This window comes from Thamnophis elegans, chromosome 14 (assembly GCF_009769535.1).
Source record: "Thamnophis elegans isolate rThaEle1 chromosome 14, rThaEle1.pri, whole genome shotgun sequence".
Classification (NCBI taxonomy): Eukaryota; Metazoa; Chordata; class Lepidosauria; order Squamata; family Colubridae; genus Thamnophis; species Thamnophis elegans.
The window spans coordinates 13,326,533-13,348,478 of record NC_045554.1 but is presented as its reverse complement, the minus strand read 5'-3'; the positions used below and the strand labels follow the sequence as shown (position 1 = coordinate 13,348,478).

At 43.2% G+C, this 21,946-nt stretch overlaps 1 protein-coding gene across 1 annotated transcript in view; it reads left to right on the top strand.

The window, feature by feature from the left end:
• The window catches only part of ROGDI (rogdi atypical leucine zipper), a 35,080-nt gene that overhangs the window by 446 nt on the left and 12,688 nt on the right, over positions 1-21,946 (top strand). The window contains 7 exon segments of the mRNA XM_032231260.1: positions 8,395-8,466; positions 9,615-9,629; positions 9,631-9,666; positions 9,668-9,699; positions 13,800-13,857; positions 17,746-17,826; positions 19,723-19,818. Of these exon segments, the coding sequence (XP_032087151.1) occupies positions 8,395-8,466; positions 9,615-9,629; positions 9,631-9,666; positions 9,668-9,699; positions 13,800-13,857; positions 17,746-17,826; positions 19,723-19,818 (390 nt within the window).

The following is a 21,946-nucleotide window of genomic DNA, read 5'->3' as shown; positions in this document are numbered from 1 at the left end:
TTCCCAACCTTGGCAACTTGAAGATGTCCGGACTTCAACTCCCAGAATTCCCCAGCCAGCATTCGCTGGCTGGGGAATTCTGGGAGTTGAAGTCCGGACATCTTCAAGTTGCCAAGGTTAGGAAACACTGGGTTACACAAGCCACGCTTGCTTTTTTTTTTTTTTTGCTTTGCAACCGGGGAGCGGGTCACAATTCATCCCTGGGCTTGGGTCCAAAGCACCAATCCTGTTTTAAAAGGGGAGGGGGTGTTGGTGGTATCTGGGCTACTAAAATCCTGACGACCAACAGGGGGCAGCAACCCCCCCCTCTCTCTTTTCTGGTGTTTCATGGCTGCCCCCTCTGGCTCCTCTGCAGCATTGCAGCCCCAAATCCCAGAGCTCTGCTCTCCCAATGCCCCACCAGTGGTAAGTAGTCCTCGATTTACGACCGCAATGAGCCCAACGTTTCTGTTGCTCAGTCAAACATTTAAAAGTGAGTTTTGCCCGGTTTTATGACCTTTCTTGGCACAGTTGTGAAGTGAATCTCCTAAGTTGCTAAATGAGTCCCATGGTCGTTAAGTGAATCTGGCTTCTCCATGGGCTTTGCTTGTCAGATGGTCACAAAAGGGTGATCACATGACCCCGGGGACACTGCAACCATCATAAATACGAGTTCAGTTTTCAAGAGTCCAAATTTTAACCATATGACCGTGGGGATGCTGCCAACGGTCGTAAGTGTGAAAAACGGTCATAGGTTGCTTTCCCCCCGCTCCGTTCTAACTTCAGTTGGTCACTAAGTGAACTGTTGTAAGCCGAGGGCTGCCTGAGGGTTTGGATTTTCTAACTAGTGTTGGATTTTTTTATTCCTACGTGTCGTATGTAACTCCAGGGGCTGAACGTGGCTAATACTCCCGCCTCCTACTTATTCTTTCTATTTATGCAGCCACCCACTTCCCAAACCCGAGGAGAAGGCATGCACTTTTAAATAAACAACCCTGCAAAAAAACCTTTAAAACAGTCCTTAATGTTCTTATTAAAAAAGCAACATCATTAATAAAGGAAGCATTATATGGTTTTTAGAAATGACGCAATCTTTGCAACAGTTCTCCAGTTCCTGGTTTCTTATCTCCAAGTCTGTTGACACGACCACATTTTTAACAGGCTTGAGATATGTATAACATCCCCCAGGCATGCAGCCTGTCCCACCCCGGTTCATGCGCCCCACCTTGCATATGTGCCCCACCTTGCATATGCGCCCCGCCCCCACCTCGCCCGTTTTTTGACTTCCAAGCTGGGGCAGGAGGCCTTCCATGCCCAAAAGCGGTGCGGAGAGGGGCTGCGTGCACATGCGCAAACCCCCCAAATGCAATGTGAGCGTCTACCTCACATGCGCCCCCTCATGCGTGGCAAAACCCCGAAGGCCAGTTGGCCGACAGGAGGCGCAGGTGCATGCACGGTGGAGCTGGGCTGGGCTGACGGCTGGCTCTGCATGCCACTTGTGACACGTGCCAGAGGTTCGCCATCACGGAAATATTGGATAGCCTCATTCTCCCCCAACAAAAACCCCGCAAGGTAAGCTAGGCTGGGTGAGAGAAACTGACCCAAAATCACCCACCCAGCTTTCATGCCTAAGGCGGGATTAGAACTCACAGCCTCCTGGTTTCCAGGGCAGCCCTTTAACCCCTACACCACAGCAGCTCTCCTTGCCCCCTCCCCAAAACTCTGTATCTCACAATACCAGGCCAAGATTGGAAGACCCCCTTAATAATCCCCCCCCCCTCCAAGGCTTTGAAATAACTTCCACTAAGCTGATTTGTTAGGTCTGGTTTGGGGCTGTTGCAAGCATCAGCCAGGGATGGATCCTACAGCCAGCCCTTCCCCAGGCATTGCTGAGGATAAATATTGCACAATATCTTTCTTTTTTCTCCATCTTCCTCCATCCCCATCCTTTCCCCCACCGTCCATCTATTGCTGGTAGTGCTTTTCATCCTTTGGGGCTGGAGCACGTGCCCTTCCCCCAGTTGCTTTGGTGGGCTGGAGGACGTCATCTCTGTGCAATCTGCTGCTGCTGACTCCATGGGGAAGATATATGGGGCGTGGGGGCTTGGAAAGGGAAGAAGACGACTCCGTGGAAGTGGTTGGATATAGAACAGAATAGGAGGTAGAGGGTAGAGGAGAGAAAAGAAGAGAGGAATAGAAAAGAGAGGAATAGAATAGAAAACAGGATAAAAGAGAAGAGAGGAATAGAATAGAACAGAAGAGAAAAGAAGAGAGGAATAGAAGAGAGAAGAGAGGAATAGAAAAGAGGAATAGAAGAGAAGAGAGGAATAGAATAGAAAAGAGAGGAATAGAGAAGAGAGGAATAGAATAGAAAAGGGAGGAATAGAGAAGAGAAGGGAGGAACAGAGAAGAGAGGAAGAGAAGAGAAAAAAGAGGAATAGAACAGAAGAGAAGAATAGAAGAGAAGAATAGAAGAGAGAAGATAATTCTTTATTGGCCAAGTGTCATTGGATACATAAGGAATTTGTTTTCAGTGCATAAGTTCTCATTGCATATAAAAGCTATTAGTGATATTTTATGTTTGAAGGAAGTCAGCACCTACCCTTCTCCTAGAAGAATTAAATATTTTAGGAAATATTAAAAAGGCAGAATATTATATTTCCCTGGATGAGAAAAGGAGAAACATGTTTTAAAGACAAAGCAGCTTCCTGCCCCCCACCCCACCCCCACATTTGTCAATGGGCCATTAAGGCCTGAGCCAGTCTGTTCTATATAACAAAGATCTGCCTCCTTCAGGCAGAGCCATAATAAGAATCCCAAAGCCCTTTCATTGCATCATCACCCAGCAAGAGTCAACCAAGCTTGGGGCTCAAAAGACAGACAGCCTACAAATTATTTAAGGCCCCCCGCCCCCTGGGAGTCTGACCACCAATCAGGGTGCATTTCTTGCACAGGAATGGGAAGCTCTGGGATGAGGTCCAGAGAGGGCATAAAGTCAGGGTACTCTCAGCATTTCTTCCCTTTTTTCTTCAAGACCTTCAAGGCACGTGACCCTCTTTTCTCCCAAGACCTCAAACCATGTGGTCCTGTCCGCCACCAATAAACCTTCTTTCCAAGCAACTTCCATGAATCCGGTGTTTTTTTCCCCACTTGGAACTGATCCCAGAAGGACATTTCTCCCCCCTGTCTTCTAGCTTGGTGCCTTAACAAACTGGCTCTGTATTTCAACTCTTTAAGTTGCTGGACTCCTAAGTCAATGCTCTCATGCAGGAATAAATCCAGAAAGCTTTTAAAAACTGCTCAGAAACCCCTTTCTTATAAAATTCTCAGCATATTGTGCTAAGGCACATGGTTGTAATTTTTACCCAAGCTCGTCTTTGGTCTTAGAGCAGCAGGGTGGTATAATTAAGGCAAAAGCTGTAGAAAATGCCTTTTTCTGGTTGCAGGCCACACAGTCTATAGTAAAACTGTCAGTGTAGATATATTCATGAACTGGAATAGGGCTCAGTAACATAGTTCGCCAATGGGAGCTGAAGCAGTTTGGAGCCTGGGCATGGCTTAGCTCTGTAGCTCTGAGTCTGTGCTGAGCTCAAACTAGTCTGCTGCTCTGAACTGAAACTCTTCTCGTCCTCTTCCCACCTGTGTTTGCTTGTATTTACTGCCACGTTGGAAAACCTGCTTTTGGGTGTTGTATACGTATTTCATGTGTTATATTATATATAAAAATAAGTTAATGAATCCTGCTCAGTCAGTTACCTGTGTGCGCTTTCCGGATGTGATTCCTGCTGCCAACTCTGACAAAAATGGTATAATTAGGAGAGGTCTTTCATTATTTTGAATTGGGGTAGCCCAGGGTCAGCAACCCACGGCTCTGGAGCCGCATGTGGCTCTTTCATCCCTCTGCTGTGGCTCCCTGTCATTCGAAATATGTGTCACAATCCACCGGCACACAATTTATTGAGCTTTTCAACCTATAGGCGAACCACAGATAAATCCAAGAAAAGAAACATTTCAGAGGAAAACAGAAGGTTTAATTCGACTACATATGCTAGTTTTGTGGCCGCCCAGGAAATAGTCAGGCACAAGAAGTATTTTGTGGCTCCCGGCGTTTTCTTTTCTATGGGGAAACAGGTTCAAATGGCTCTTTGGGTGCTGAAGGTTGCCATCCCCTGGAGTAGCCTACATAACGTTTTTTTGTCTAAATCACTCAAGGCATCTTCCAACAGATGTTCTTTGTGTATTTGGGGGAATCTTGGCAAGTTCTGTGTACACTCATCCCTTGCTGACCTTGTTCCTGTCCGAGAGGAGACAATGGAAATACAGTTTGCCCTCCTCGTATTCAGACAGACGGTCCTTGTTTCCTACAGATAAGGAGAGGACCTGCTAAAATTGGCCAGAAGCTTTGGAACAGCGAAAGCAACTTACTAAAACAATTTGTATGGCAAAAGAATACCGTGTTTCCCCCCAAAATAACACAGGATCTTATTTTCTTTTGACTCCCCCCAAAACAAGTGCTTGGCCTTATTTTCAGGGAGGTCTTACCTTATTTTTGAGGTGCAGGAGGCGGCGAGCATGGTCACCCCATGGCTGCTGCAGCCATTTGGGGGACAGGAGGGGTGCAGTGGCTAGGGTTGCGGGAGCGGCTGTTAGGTAAGGCCGTGTGGGGAGCATGTTCCCCCCTCCCTTTCCCCCGCCTCCGGCTTCACCTCCCCTCGTGTTGTTTGCGCGGCAAGCCACCAGAGGAAATGACGGGGACCAGCTGCGCATGCGCTTAAATCCTTTTAAATTTTACCGCATGCGCTCAAAAGCCCGATTGAGTTTATTATCAGGAGAGGGCTTATTTTTGGGGAAACACGGTAGTTGAAGAATGTTGTAGAATTTACAAGGAAATTATATTTCCCCTACGGCAACACAATACGATGTGTTGTTTTCATCTTCCTTTTTTTAAAACAAATCCTGGGATTATTTTTTTTTACTTCGCTTTGTAGTCTTTATCTACAACATGGGATTTATTTATTTATTTATTGCAAGTTTCTCATCTGAATGTCAATCAGGCCTGAATCTGCCTTTTTTTAAAAATAGTAAAATAAAAAGCAAGTTCTTTTCCAAGGGAGATAATACCAAAGGCCTCCTCACTGGTGGGTTATGGTTACAGATAATCCCAGACTTAAGGACTGTAATTGAGCCTGGAATTAGGGTCATAAATTGTGCCAGTCGTTAAGCCAGTCGCCAAATGACCACATCCAATTTTATGACTTTTTTGGGTTGTTTTTTTTTTATGGTGCCATTAAGCGAATCACTATGGTCATTAAGTGAATGACCATAAGGAAATTCATTATCTGCAATGGGTGTTTTTTGCAGAAACAGGAAATAAATGAATGTTCCGATTAAAAAAAAGTTGTAAATCATGGTCACAGGACTGTTGTGGGACAGTGCCAAAAACCAGTTGCTGGGCACCCAAAATATGATCCCGTGACTGCTTGGGGAGGGGAGAGAGGAGCCATCGTGAAATTGTATACATACACATACACAGACATATCTATATATCAATATCTCTATATCTGAGACTGACTGGGTGGCTCAATGGCTAAGACACTGAGCTTGTCAATCAGAAAGGTCAGTAGTTCGGTTTGAATCCCTAGTACAGGTCTCCTGTGTGAGCAGGGGGTTGGACTAGATGACCTCCAAGGTCCCTTCCAACTCTGTTATTGTTACTGATACAGATATACATACACACACACACACACACACACACACAGTGTACTGTGTACTGCCTGAATCAATTCATTTACATCTCAGTCCCCTGATTTCTACCTCTGTTGTCCAACCATTGATAAAATAAGTGCCAAATTCAAAAGTATTCTGTATCTTCTTTTTCTTTAGCGTTAAATCTGCCCATTTCTGCACCGCCCAATATTTTTTTTAATTATATCTTCTCCTTGTAGGCGTTTCCTCGCTTTTCCAATGTTGCCCAAATATAATTCTTGCCGTTGTTAAAACATGCAATATCAAATCTGTATTCCCTTTATTGTATTTTTTCTGGTATTCTGCCTAGTAAAAATAGTGCTGTCTTAAAATCTATATGCTGTGTTAACATTTTTTTCTAATCACATATGCATTTTTTGTCCAAAATGTTTTTTGCCACTGTGAATTTTGATTCTAAGTAGCTTTGGTGAGGGTCCATCAGTTGAGGATTAACCTGTAGTTTGTTCCTTTGCTTTCTCATCCGAGTCTGCGGGCTTGTGAATATAGACAAACGTTAATGATTAAAGTGGTGTTTAAATTGTCAGGGATGACAGCCTTCTAGAGGAATTTTTTTGTCTTTACCAGCGGAACAACGACCAAGGTGCCCTTGGAAAGAAACCTGGTTCAAATATATCCTATTGTCCTTCAAACATATTCATTTGTCCTTTTATGGATTTATTCAAATATATTCATTGTCCTTTTATGGATTTATTTACTTATTTACATGGCCATCTAACTCAAAGTAATGGATGCTGGGTACTATACAGAAAGGAAAAAATAACCAACTGACAAGTACTAACAGTGGTAACTAAAGAAATGGTTGTAAGTTGAGGACTAGCTACAATATCTTTTTGGGGTTCTGATGTGCTGCTTCTGAATTTATCGAACCTCTTACCCAAATGAGATGCATTTTATTTTCAGCACACGAAGAGCCCACAGCTAAATTTGGTCCCTGTGCAGCATAAAAGCCCATATGTACTCAGTGGCATCTTATGAAACCTTTTAGCCTATTGTGATGTGTGGGATTCCTAATTTGAATACAGTTTGCAGAAAGGGGCAGTGATAATGTAGGATAGGGCATAGGATAGGATAGGATTAGAGTAGTTTATTGGCCAAGTGTGATTGGACACACATGAAATTTGTGTTTGGTGCATATGCTTTCAGTGTATATTATATACACTGTGTGTGTGTGTATATATATATATATATACACACACACATACATACACTATATGTGTGTGTGTGTGTGTGTGTGTGTATGTTGCATTTGTGCTGATAAATAAATAAAGGGAGACTAGTATAGATCTATTTCAAGCTATTTAGCTCTCATCAGCTAGCCATACCCTTACTGGGATTCGAACCTGGGCTGTATTACATGTTAGGCAGTTGTATTAGCCACTAGGCCACAGGTTCTCCTCCTTTATCAGCTAGGCTAGGGAAATAGGTATATATTGTGTCACAACCCCTGGTATGCATGCATGCATGCATGCATGCATACATGCATACATACATACATGCATACATGCATGCATACATGCATACATACATACATACATGCATATATATATATATATATATATATATATATATATATATATATATATATATATATATGTATGTTGTATTTGTGCTGATAAATAAATAAAGGGAGCTTACTGGGATTTGAACCTGGGCTATATTACATACTAGGCAGACATCTTAGCCATTAGGCCACAGGATCTTATCCGTTATCAGCGAAGCCAGGGTGAAAGATATCTATTAGATTTTTTTTTTTTTACAACCCCCGGTATGCCCAAATATGGGAGGAAGATCACTACTTCCATTCTCTGTCCTTCGGCTCGTCACAAGAGACCATCCAGGCAGAAACCCAATATTTTTACTGTTGCCTTTTTGTTACATTTTGTTATATTTGTGCTGATAAATAAATAAAGGGAGACTAGTATAGATCTATTTCAAGCTATTTAGCTCTCATCAGCTAGCCATACCCTTACTGGGATTTGAACCTGGGCTATATTACATACTAGGCAGACATCTTAGCCATATATACATACATACATACATACATTCACTTCAACAAGAGAATAATTATGGAAGCCATCAAAATAGAGAAACACTCCCACAACATTAATAAATGTGACGATACCGCTCGCCTACCAGACATCTGGAAACCAGCCCTAGTCAACAAACGAGCCCCACCCACCATCCAGGCCGTTACTACACGAAACAACAACGGACACACAGCCAGCACCAATCAGCACCAATCTACCAATCATGATTCAACCACACAGCCAATCAATCCACTTACTGAAAGAAAGCCAGCACTCCACACACCCCCACCAGATTTATAGAAAGACAGCAGCTCTGATCACACTTTAAGCCCAAAACCCAGCCTGAAGATGGCAAGTGAGACCTCGCTGAAACGTTGCCAAGACAATCTCAATCTTACACAGGAAAAGACCCGAATACTTAGGAAACTGAATAAAACAATATAAATCGTAAACGTACATGCAACAAGGTTATCGTCATTAGTGGGAGGAGATAGGTAATAGGAAGGGTGAAAAGAATAATAGTAATACAGTCTTAGTAAATAATTTGTTGATCTCTCTCTCTCTCTCTCTCTCTCTCTCTGTCTCTCTCTCTCTCGGTCTCTCTCTCTCTCTCTCTTTTCAGGAAGAAGAATTTAAATGGCTTTTAGGGGAGGAAGTTCACTCCGTCCTTCGTCAGCTGCAAGAAATCCTAAAGGTGCTTACAAACAAAATTGTTCTAAGGATCGGGGCCTTTTCCTTCCAGTTTTGCTGCTTTAACATGGGGAGTCCTTGATGTACGATCACAATTGAGCCCAAAATTCACTTTGCTCTCTGAGAAATTTGTTGAGCAAGTTTTGCCCCATTTTACCATTTTTCTTGCCACAGCTGCGACTGCCCCACATCACCCGGGGAAGGACATGGCTGCTTTAAAGAGCTCCAAAGAAGCTGTGTTTTTGATCTTGCCCTCTTTGAAGCTGGACTCTTCCCCCCACCCCCTTCTTCCTTTGCCCACTATGTCGTGTCCATGCGGGTGGGTGAAGTTATTTGGCTGGGATTTCTAAGCAGACTACTAATGATTTATTCATCATATTGATCTGGTGGGCCTGGAACACATCTTGAATGAGTGAGTTGAATTTAACTTGCAGTGGTGAAAAGCTGTGAAGCGTCTGCGCATGGCTAATGGAAACCAGGGCAGGAATGGATGCTTTCTATCCTTGACTGGGGGGTGGGGGTGTGCTGACAACAGGGTGGTACTTTCACTCTCTTTGACTTGGGGCAAAGAAATATTTTCAGCTACTAATGCCTCTGATAGGGGACGCAGTGGCTCAGTGACTAAGACGCTGAGCTTGTCGATCAGAATGGTCGGCAGTTGGGCTGTTCAAATCCCTAGCGCCGTGTAACGGAGTGAGCTCCCGCTACGTGTCCCAGCTTCTGCTAACCTAGGAGTTCGAGAGCATGTAAAAATGCAAGAAAAAAAATAGGAACCACCTTTAGTGGGAAGGGAACAGCGTTCCGTGCGCCTTTGGCATTGAGTCCTGCCGGCCACATGACCACGGAGATATCTTTGGACAGCGCTGGCTCTTCGCCTTTGAAACAGAGATGAGCACCACCCCCTAGAGTCGGAATGACTAGCACATGTGTGCGAGGGGAACCTTTATCTTTACCTTGGTGCTCTCTGAGCTTGGTGGTTTTCTTGCAAACATTTCATGACCCAACTAGGTAACATCATCAGGGCTAGAAGGGTTTGCCTTTACCGTGCAGACAACAGGATGCTGCTTTCACTTTCTTTGTCTCAGGGAAAAGAAATATTCAGAGCTACTAGTGCCTCTGGCCCTATTTCTTATTCTTCTCTTTCTCACCCAGGAAGCTTCCCATCGGTTTTAATTTGCCAGCCAGCAGCTCAGAAGGGCCTGTAAAAACAGGAAAACTTTATCCTAGGGAGTTCCAAGTAAGTATTGGACTTTAATTTTTTTTCCCCAAAGAATTTTTTATTTTTTATTTTCACTTATATACCATTTTAAGTATACATTCACATAATTGTTATTCTTCTTTACGTTATCATTCTTATACATCTGTTATTTCATTTAATAGGTTGTAATATACAGTTTGGGTTGCTTTGTTTACCATCCCTTCCTCCTTTTGTAACACCAACTTGTTTTCCCTTTCTTTTATCCCTCCCTCCCTTCTCTACTTTCTTCCTCCTCTCCTTCCCCTTCCTTCTTCCCTTCCCTTTCTCTTACTCCTACTCTTCGCCTCCTACCCTCTCTCCTCTTTCTCTCCCTTCCATCTTCCTCTCCCTCCCATTCCTTCTTCCCTTCCCTTTCTCCTACTCTTTCCCCTTCCTACCCTCTCTCCTTCTCTTTCCCTCCCTTCCATCCTCCTCTCCTTCCCCTTCCTTCTTCCCTTCCCTTTCTCCTACTCTTCCCCTTCCTACCCTCTCTCCTTCTCTTTCCCTCCCTTCCAACCTCCTCTCCTTCCCCTTCCTTCTTCCCTTCCCTTTCTCCTACTCCTACTCTTCCCCTTCCTAACCTCTCTCTTTCTTTCCCTTCCATCCTCCTCTCCTTCCCCTTTCTTCTTCCCTTCCCTTTCTCCTACTTCTACTCTTCCCCTTCCCCTTCCCACCCTCTCTCCTTCTCTTTCTCTCCCTTCCATCCTCCTCTCCTTCCCCTTCCTTCTTCCCTTCCCTTTCTCCTACTTCTACTCTTCCCCTTCCTCTTCTTACCCTCTCTCCTTCTCTTTCTCTCCCTTCCATCCCCTTCCTTCTTCCCTTCCCTTTCTCCTACTCTTCCCCTTCCTACCCTCTCTCCTTCTCTTTCCCTCCCTTCCAACCTCCTCTCCTTCCCCTTCCTTCTTCCCTTACCTGTCTCCTACTTCTACTCTTCCCCTCCCCCTTCCTAACCTCTCTCCTTCTCTTTCTTTCCCTTCCATCCTCCTCTCCTTCCCCTTTCTTCTTCCCTTACCTTTCTCCTACTTCTACTCTTCCCCTCCCCCTTCCTACCCTCTCTCCTTCTCTTTCTCTCCCTTCCATCCTCCTCTCCTTCCCCTTCCTTCTTCCCTTCCCTTCTCCTACTTCTACTCTTCCCCTTCCTCTTCTTACCCTCTCTCCTTCTCTTTCTCTCCTTCCATCCTCCTCTCCTTCCCCTTCCTTCTTCCCTTCCCTTTCTCCTACTCTTCCCCTTCCTACCCTCTCTCCTTCTCTTTCCCCTCCCTTCCATCCTCCTCTCCTTCCCCTTCCTTCTTCCCTTACCTTTCTCCTACTTCTACTCTTCCCCTCCCCCTTCCTAACCTCTCTCCTTCTCTTTCTTTCCCTTCCATCCTCCTCTCCTTCCCCTTTCTTCTTCCCTTACCTTTCTCCTACTTCTACTCTTCCCCTTCCTACCCTCTCTCCTTCTCTTTCTCTCCCTTCCATCCTCCTCTCCTTCCCCTTCCTTCTTCCCTTCCCTTTCTCCTACTTCTACTCTTCCCCTTCCTCTTCTTACCCTCTCTCCTTCTCTTTCTCTCCCTTCCATCCTCCTCTCCTTCCCCTTCCTTCTTCCCTTCCCTTTCTCCTACTCTTCCCCTTCCTACCCTCTCTCCTTCTCTTTCCCTCCCTTCCATCCTCCTCTCCTTCCCCTTCCTTCTTCCCTTACCTTTCTCCTACTTCTACTCTTCCCCCTCCCCCTTCCTAACCTCTCTCCTTCTCTTTCTTTCCCTTCCATCCTCCTCTCCTTCCCCTTTCTTCTTCCCTTACCTTTCTCCTACTTCTACTCTTCCCCTTCCTACCCTCTCTCCTTCTCTTTCTCCTCCCTTCATCCTCTTCTCCTTACCTCTTTCTTCTTCCCCTCCATCTTCCTTTTATTCTCTCCTCCTCTCTCCCTTTCTTTTTGCATTGGACTTTATTGAGTGACCAATTTTTTTCGCAGCAGGCAAGAAGAAGACATGAAGCAGGGCTAGCCAAGTACAGCCAGCCAGGAGGGAAGGAAACTTAGGGATCCTTTCCCAATCTGTCCCCTCCCTGCTGCACCCTGAAATTGGGTTGAGCACAGTGGTGGGATTTAACCAGTTCGCACCACTTCAGGGAGAACCGGTTGTTAACTTTCTCAGCAGTCTGGTTGAACTGGTTGTTGGAAGAAATCATTAGGGCAGAGAACTGGTGGTTAAATTATTTGAATCCCAAAACCGTGTAAGCAACATTCTCTGGGTTGGGAGCAAACATTCTTATGAGCTTTGGTGGCGCAGTGGTTAGAGTGCAGTACTGTAGGCTACTTCTACTGACTGCCAGCTGCCTGAAATTTGGCAGTTCAAATCTCATTAGGCTCAAGGTTGACTCAGCCTTCCATCCTTCTGAGATGAGTAATATGAGGATCCAGATTGCTGGGGGCAAGAAGCGGGCTCTGTAAAACCACACTGTCTAGTGGCATATAACTCTAAGCGCTATTGTCCGTCCGTCCTTCCATCCATCCATCCATCCATCCATCCATCCATGTGCACAGTATTAGAATGCATATTGCAGGTTAATTCTGCCAACTGCCAGCAGTTCAATCTCACCAGGCTCAGGGTTGACTCAGCCTTCCATCCTTCCGAGGTGGGTAAATGAGCACACAGATTGTTGGGGGGCAAGAGGCTGACTCTGTAAACCACTTAGAGAGGGCTCTCAAAGCACTATGAGGCGGTATAGAAGTCTTAAGTGCTATTGCTATTCTCGTCCCGAGCAGCTGAGAACGAATGCGGAAGATCAGGGCTGTTGATTTAATGCCATCTTCTCTTGAAAGGGAAATGAGTTCCCTGTGTGAGAAGCCTTTCATCTCTTTCCTGCGTCTGGGGATTGATTAAGCAGAACGTTCAGCCAGATGATCAACCAGCTGCAACCAAAGCCTGCAGCCCTTTTTAATTCTTTTTTTTAATGTATCCAAGGCAGCCTGCATTTCATCAGCAAATACCTCCCCAGGCCTGTTTGAGATTTGCAGTCCTGTTGTAAAAACACCAAGGCGCTCCCATTTCGAGAGTTTACCGAGCCAGCCCCGGGTTGCTGAATCAGTTTGACCCTGCTTGGACGAGAATCATCCTATCTGTATCTGATCTACTGCTTGTGCCCTGTCTGAAACCAGACACTTCCAATCTCTCTAAATGGCCTCAAAGGGCATTTTGGAACCTAAAACATAGAATAGAATGGGAATAGAATAGAATAGAATCTTCTATCTTCTTTCTTCTATCTTCTTCCTTCCTTCCTTCCTTCCTTCCTTCCCTCCCTCCCTCCCTCCCTCCCTCCCTCCTCTCTTCTTCTTTCTTTCTTTCTTTCTTTTCTTTCTTTCTTCTATATATATATAAAATGGCTCTGTGTGTGTGTGTGTGTGTGTTTGTTTTCCAGCATAACTCTGGAATAGCTCAAGCAATTTTAACCAAACTTGGTGCACAGATGACTTACTCTCTGGAAACAAATACTGTGGGGATAAGACACCCCTAACACCCCTTGAGGTGTGTGTTCTGTTTAAGATACACTCTGTTGTGCGTTAAAACGGCTCCTACTGTACTGCCGTAAAATGGCTTCTACTGTGCAGCACAATGGAGTTGCCATGGTAATGGCTTCACATATTCCACAAGGGGGCTCCCTCTGGTAAGGGGGAAAATCCAACATTAGAAATTACCTTTGGTCCAGACATTTTTCCCCTATAAATAATACCTAGGTAACGCCGGGTTATCAGCTAGTATAAATAATAGAGCTGGAAGGGACCCTCGGAGGTCTTCTAATCCAACCCTTTGCTCAAGCAGGAGACCCTCTATCGTCCATTCTCTCTTTGAAAGCCTCCAGTGATGGAGCAGCTGCAACTTCTGAAGACAAGTTGGTGAATTGCTCCCACCGTGAAGAAAGTTCTCCTTAGATCTAGGTGCTTCTCCATCAGTTTCCATCTGTTACTTCTCCTCTTGCCTTTCAGTGCTTTGGAAAACAGTCCGGCCCACCTCGTCTTTGTAGAAGCCCCTCAATGTTGGGGTAGTGCTACCGTGTGATTGCTTGTGTGCAAGGCTGCCCCATTATTTAATTTGTCCATTAATGCTCTGTCTTTATTTCAGCGTCGACCAGGTGAAAGGAGTCCTAACCCTCCAGGGAGATGCTTTGTGTCAAGCGTGAGTTCACTGCAAGCTTTCTTGCTGGGAAAGAGAGAAGGAAAGAGGGAGAGAAACAGAAACAGAGAATAAAACTGAGAGAAAGAGGTAGGTAGGTAGGTAGGTAAGTAGGTAAGTAGGTAGATTAGGTGTGTGGATGGATGGATGGATAGGCGATAGATAGAAACACATATATGGGAGAAGGAGGCTGACGTTGCGATGACACACACATGCGATCTTGGAGTTCCAAGATCGCAGTCGATATTTTTGCCACTGGACGGTCCTTTTGGACCTAAACTGTCCCGAAGAGACACATAATTAGGCACAACCACCCCAGCCGCATGGTTTGAAAGTTACAGGGAAACAATCCTCTGCCAATTCCATGTCCCCTTGAATGTAAGCATCACGCAGAGCGTCTTGGAGAGCGCTACGCCACACTGGCGGTGGCGGGAGAAGGGGCGGAAGGGAGAGGAGAAACCTTCTCTTCCGGAGGGGCCGGGGGAGGTGGAGGGGTCTCGGAGAGGGCCACGCCTGGCAGGCAGGAGAGGCGATCTCCTCATAGCGCGGAGGAGATAATTCTGAGGGCTTACAAAGCAGCCCCCCGCATACCTTCCTCATGAATTTGAAGGCATCTTACAAGAAGCCTCCAAGTAGTGAGAACTTCTGGCGGGGCTCGAGGTTCCTTATGAAGATAAACACCCAATTGGAGCCATAAGGAAACTTTAAGAGAGCCCTTCTCTGGGTAAATGGGACAATTCTCATAGATGTAAGCCAATAGAGAGAGGAAATGTTTTTTCGGGGGAATGGGAAGCGGATGACCTGTCGCCTGAGCTATTGCAACAGACGATTTAAACGATTTCCCGAAGCTCGTGCAGTGTGCAGTCTGAGCCTTCGAGAACCTGAGCCCATACTCACGATTGGGAGGGTGCTCTGTTCGCTAACAGCAGGCCCTGGTTGCGAGACTTGCCAAGTCGGGGATGAGTGAAAGGCTGATGACACAGGAAGATCACGTCGAGTCACGTTGCATCACGTCAATCACGGTCGATCACATCACGTCGGGGTCACCAAAATGTGAAGTTTCCCGCTGTTCGCTCCATGAAGCCATGTTTGAGAAAAGACAGGAGACAAATTTTCTCGGGATGGAGCGACCCAGATGGGAACCTGAGAGCCCCTTTTATTGGGATAGAACAAAGGCAGGAGGAGCAAATAGCATGTGTTACAAACAACCTGTAAAAGTACAATTTCTAATCTACTGCTTCAGGAAAGTTCTCTCTATATATGGTCAATCCTGGACGTCAATGGTAGAGCACATCTCAGAATGTTATGTTATTCACTATCAGGTTGTTATGGCTTTCTCGGAGCCAGTTGTCTCCTGTGTGAGTTCAGCGTGGCTCTGGACAGGCCTTAATGACTAGGCCATGGAGGACACACACCTACACAAGGGCCATATTACAACAAGAGACAGTGACAGGGAAGAGTACGTCCTGCTGATCTCGGGGACACCACAAAGTCCTTGATTGATCCAGGAGAATCTCTTTGCCAGCGACAGAAGCGCAGCTATTGAAGCTGCTGAAGTCGGACAGCTCCAAAACGGGAGGAAAAAGGAAAGAGAAAGTGTGTCCATCTGGTGAGGAAGTCGTATTATTATAAAAGAGACTACCCCCAAAAAAATTAAAGCTAAATTAAATTGAAAACAGAAGATAACAAGCAGTAAATAAGCTACATTAGACAGTGTGTTATCCTTTTTTTAATTTCTTTTACGGATGGAACTTTTGCAAAGGTTTGCAAATGTTTCCTATTCTTTAAATTGAATGGATTAGTTTTTCTTCTACTTTTATATTCTTTTTTTATACCCATGGATTAAAATCTTTTCCTTATTTTTATAATGCTGGATTGGATGGTTTCTTTTTGCGCTATTTAAGAATTAATTTTCTTTAAGCTTGGATATAAAGAAGATATAAAAGGAATACAAAAAGGGCTGTAATAACAGAGGGAAAGGAAGTAACACTGCCACTTGAAGGCTGGAGTCTTGGAAGGCTTGGAAATATTGTTTTTTCTTTTTTCTCTTTGATCATTTGACTTTGCATTTCAAGGTTCCTCAGCTTGTTTACAGAGAGTGATAGTGAGAAGAGCATGGGTTGTTTATACAGGTGCTCTTCGGGAGCTTTATTGGCAGCTGGAGTGGAGTGAAAACAAAGCCTTGTCTTGAAAGATTATAAATGAACCTGCTTTAAATTTAATAAAACATTTGAATGCCAGGGTGCAGTCTTACAAGTTGGAAGAATGGCGCAACATGAAAAAGAAACCTTAGCATTGCAAAGATTATGTTTGAAATTCAAAAATTAATAGAAGTAACAGGGAAATTGAGAAGAGATTGGAGAACATAGATCGTACAACAGTAAAATGTGATGGAAAAATTGAGGATGTTCATCAAATGAAAGTGGAGGTCAGAGTTCTAAAAACTGAAGGAAAAAATAAACAGAGACAAGAAAATTGTTGATACTGACAGTGAACTGAGCATGGTTGAAAATGGAAAGAGTGGAATATGGAAAGGGGAGATAGGTGGACTGGAGCTCTACCCCAGATTTCAAAGTATAGAAGAAGAAAAGAGAGAAGAATTGATGGAAGTTGATTTGATTGATGGAGAAATCTTGTCAGAAGCACTTGTGATAACCAAAGATAAGCTGATCGAGAAGCAGATGGAGGTTTTCGATCTTATTCAAGATATGCAATAAGCAATAAATTGCGAAGAGAAGTCCATACAAAACTTACTAAAGAAATAATCAGAATACTAATGCCCAAATGGCAAGAGATATAAGACTGCACTATTACTGGAAAGACACAGGTTGATGTAATGAAGCTTATAATAAAAAATTAAGTCAAATTTAGTTAATTTAGAGGCATTATGTATAAAATGAAGTGATAATGGATATAGTTAAATAATTGATTGATAATAATGCATATATATGTATTGGTTTGATAAGAGGAAATTTGATATAAATTGCAAATGATGACTACGAAGGGAGGTTTAGAAACGCTGTTATTAAATATAACCAATTTTTTATTTAGAACATCTTATAAAGATGTAATGTTACTGGATGATATTGGGAAGAGCTAATGAAATGCCATTATGTGGTTTTGCTTTAAATCCTGAATATTTTATTTAAAAGGACATAAAAACAATTATAGTCAAATGAAGGTTGAGGTATGATGATAGTAATATATATAAATATATTTGATTTAAAATATATGATTTGATATGAATTGTAGGTGATGACTGTGAAAGGGATGCACGGAGGTTTTTTGTAACCAATCGACACACTTTCTACCACTTGTAATGGAAGATAGTTTTGGGGAAGGGGTTGTGTTTGTGTTTATTCAAAAATAAAAAAAAATTCTTTATTAAAAAAGATAGAAACACACATATATAGAGAGAAAGAGAATGAAACAGATAGACAGGCAGAAACATACACATGTATAAGAGAGAGAGACACACACAGAGAGAATGAGATAGATAGATAGATAGATAGATAGATAGATAGATAGATAGATAGATAGATAGATAGATAGATAGATAGATAGATAGAAACACACACATATATATATTCAGAGAGAGAGAAAGAGAAACAGAGGGAAATACACACACACACATACACACACACAAAGGACAAGAGGCATTGTCTTTCAAATGCAGCTAAGAAATATTTCCAGTATTCTTTACTTGATAATCCAGCATCTTCACAGCACCTTTTATTTCTCGGTTTTGTTTTGTTTGTCAAGTGTGGGGATTTAACTTCCCCTGCTGGAAAATTAGATGGTGAAGGAAAAGGTTGGCTGGATCTGAATTCTGGAAGGAGCTTGCGTGATCTAACAGATTTCTGTGCTCCTTTTCCCCCTCCTCTCCCTTTTACAGGACTTAACTTTGAAAATGCCCAGAAATACCAGTTGGTCCACTTGCTTTCCGGGATGACAACAGTGGAAACTCCGCAAGTAAGTTTCGTGTTTTGATCTTTGGGGGGATCTCTCTTCCTGTTTATAGGAATTTGTGTGTGTGTGTGTGTGTTCCAGCATAACTCTGGAGTACCTCAAGCAATTTCAACCAAACTTGGTACACATATGACTTACTCTCTGGAAACAATACTATGGGGTTAAAGGCACCCCTACATTCCTCGGGGTGCATGTTCTGTAAGATACAGCCTGTTGTGCTTAAAATGGCTTCTACTGTACTGCCGAAAATGGCTTTTTCTGTGCCGCGCAGTGAAGTTGCCATGGTAACGGCTTCACAATACTCCACAAGGGGGCTCCCTCTGGTAAGGGAGGAAATCCAACATTAGAAATCCTGTCTAAAGAAATCCAGGGAAAAGAAGAAACAGAATACTACCAGATATAGGATAATAGTATAGGTGGATGGAGGAAAGAAACAAGGATCAATGAAGGAAGACAACAAAGCCCAAAAATAGTAGTTAAGGAGAATTAACACATATATATGTATCCAAGTGGTTTAAATTTACTAGAGGTAATCAGCCAATATAGCAGACAGAGGAGTAAGATAAGAGGGTTAAGAATGGTGAAATGCAAATGAATATATAGAAGGGGAAACAATATAAGGTGAGCGATATTGATTGGCAACTGCTATTAGAAAGAACAGGAAGCTCCTGTTCATATTGTATTGTGTAAATGTGGTGTACATCTAAGTTTTGTGTGTGTGTATTTTACATGTTTGTAAATAATATTTTTTTTAAAAAATCCTGTCTAATGCAGGATTAGGATAAATAATAACCAGGCAATGCTGGGTTATATCAGCTAGTGGGGGAATAAAAACCAAGAGAAAAGAGACACGTGAATTTTTCCACTTTCCAACATCCAAGAGTTTTCCAAATTACTTTTTCAACTCCCTACCCCAAAAACAAATTCTTTGTTACTATCTTTTTTTTAAATCAAGTTGCAGAGATGGAAGTCTGCATTTGAAATATTGCATCGATGAAAAAGGTATGATCAAAATTAGGCTAGATCTGGGAACTAAGCACAGATTTTTAGGCTTCTCTAGTAAAGAAAGTACAGAGACCTTCGCGGGAAGGGAATGTTGACACAACACCTCTCAGCTTGTTATCCTGTACATAAGAGAGATGTTGATTTGCTCTCAAATCACCGGAGGGCAGCTGTATCCTGCTGCAATGGCCTCTGACCTCCTTCGAACTTGCTTGTTGGTTGAGAGGCTTAAGGTTGGGGAAAGCTTTGGAGAAAGTTATCCTGGTCAGAACGGTGCAGATCATAATAGGTAGCCCTCAATTTACAGCCACCTCTGGGACTCGAAAATTCATTGTTAAAACAATATGGTAGTTCAGAGAGGCATCATGTGATTGCTATTTACAATATTTCCCTTGCTGGATTCCCCATTGACTTTGCTTGTCGGAGGCCAATTGGGAAGGTTGCAAATAGAGAAAACACACACGTGCACGCAGCGCGCGCACACACACACACACACAAACACACACAGAGGTTAATGTGAGGGTTCCAAATAGCATCCAAAAGTAAATCAGAGTCCAAGGCAAAGGATTCCTCAAAGTTCCTATTTATTAAGAGAGCCATGTTGGCACATCTGGGAAAACCCGAATCTGAAAACTTCCCGGTTTTCCCACCCAGTTGAAAATTCAAGATCTGGCCCCAACACCCACAAGTTCATCCCATGCTCCAATCTTCCACTGCCACAAAGACAGATTCCTCCCATCCAGTTCCAGCCAGGTGCAGCGACAGACAACGACCTTGAGTTTGTCAGGAGAATGTCGTTATGGCTACATATTACCCAACACACACACACACACACACACAAAACAAACATACATACACACCTGTCTGTCTGTCTCTTATGTGGGTTTGGTTTCTTTTTCAGATTCAGGATGCCAGGAACCATGTCAACCAAGCAGTCTACCTGCTTACCAACCGGAGCGCCAATTACCAGTTCAAGACAGGAAGCGAGGTTGTCAAGGTGAGCCAAGGACTCTGCTTCCAAGCTTCCCTCAGAGCCAACCAGAGAACGTTTGAGCAGTTCTGAAACCCAAATTCGTGAGCCAAGATCCTCGACCTAGCACCCTCATTAAAGCCGGCAATTGCAATGTAGGTCAGGGCAGTCGTGAAACGGGTCCTCACCACACTGACATGATTTTAGACCTCTTTTTTTGCAGCGGTCGTTAAGTGAATCACCATGGTTGCTAAGCAAATGGTTCACCATGGTTCGCTAGGGGTAGGTTTTATCAAAAAGTAATGCATGGCTTTTGGCCAAAAAAGCCCCCTTTTCCCTCTCTCCTCATCTTTTAACCATAATTTTACCTTAACTGGAATTTCTACTTTTATTCTTTTAACAATATTTTTATTTTATTATTTTATATTTTATTTTACATTTTATTTTATTTATTTTACATTTTATTTTATTTACATTTTATTTTATTTTACATTTTATTTTATTTTACATTTTATTTATTTTTATTTTATTATTTTTTTTTACATTTATTTTATTTTTTATTTTATTTATTTTATTTATTTATTTATTTTATTTATTTATTTATTTTATTTATTTTATTTATTTTATTTATTTTATTTTTTATTTATTTTATTTATTTTATTTATTTTATATTTATTATTTTATTTATTTATTTATTTTATTTATTTTATTTATTTTTAAACTTTTCAATGCCGGTAGCTGCCCGGATATGGCTTCATTTACAAGATGGGCAGCTAATAAGTTCAGTAAATGAATTTTTGAACTGTTGTCAATCGAGGTCACGTGACCATGGAGGGCACTTTCATTATTCTGAACGTGCTTTAATGTTTAATTTATAGCACTTCTTATTTTCAGCCATGGTGGCCGTGACTATTAGCTCTGGAACGTTCCCAAAATGACTGACTGACCAAATCCACATGGAAGCTAATGCAAACAACATTGTCGGAGCACTTTGGAAGAGTTGAGAGACTCATGCTGGCTCTTCGGGAGCTGAGAGACACAATTGTCTCATCACAGCTAGAAACAGATTTTTCTCCCAACTACCAATGACCTCCCATAGACCCATTAGATCGCACAGGGTCGGCCTCCTCGGGTTCCGTCCACCAGCCAATGCCATCTGGCTACCCCCGGGGGAGGGCCTTTCTGTAGCAGCTCCAGCCCTTTGGAACGAACTCCCCGCGGAGATTCGGACCCTCACCTCTCTCCAGGCCTTCCGGAAAGCTGTCAAAACCTGGCTGTGCCGGCAGGCCTGGGGTTGATGAGTTCCCTCCCCTCTCGACTTGTATGGCTGTATGACTTTTGTATTTTTTTATGTGTATTGTGTCTGTGTCCCCTTTTCCCTTTCGGAGTTGTTCACCGCCCTGAGTCCCTCCCGGAGAAGGGCGGCATACAAATAAACTAAACCTGAACCTGAACCTGTACCTTTTGAGCGAAATATAGCATTATCTGTTCTAAGAAGAGCCAGTAGCCAGGATTCACATCAAATCTTTTTGGCTGACTGATTAGCCAAGAATTAGGCTCTCTCTGTCTTAATCAAATGTTCCAAAGCAGCTTAGGAAGCTGTTTTGCCCCTTGTGTGGCCAGAATTCTGCAATTGCAAGAACAGTGGCCTGGATGACAGTGGCTAAGACCGTGAGCTTGTCGATCAGAAAGGTCGGCGGTTCGAATCCCTAGCGCCACGTAATGGAGTGAGCTCCGTTAGAGCACAATGAGGCTTGCAAGATTCTGTTGTTATGGCCAATCTCAGTCTAGGAGTTTTAACTCCACAAAATGTATTACAAAGTTATATAAAGCCTTAGTAAGGCCAGACTTAGAATACGGCATCCAGTTTTGGTCACCCTATTATGAAAAAAGATATTGAGACTCTGGAAAGATTGCAGAGAAGAGCAACAGAGGAGGTTAGAGGCCAAAACATATGAAGAACAGTTGCAGGAACTGGGTATGTCTAGTTTAATGAAAAGAAGAACTAGGGGAGACACGATAGCAGTCTTCCAATATCTCAGGGGCTGCCCCAAAGAAGAGGGAGTCAAGCTATTCTCCAAGGCACTTGAAGGCAGGACAAGGAGCAATGGATGGAAACTAATCAAGGAGAGAAACAACTCAGAACTAAGGAGAA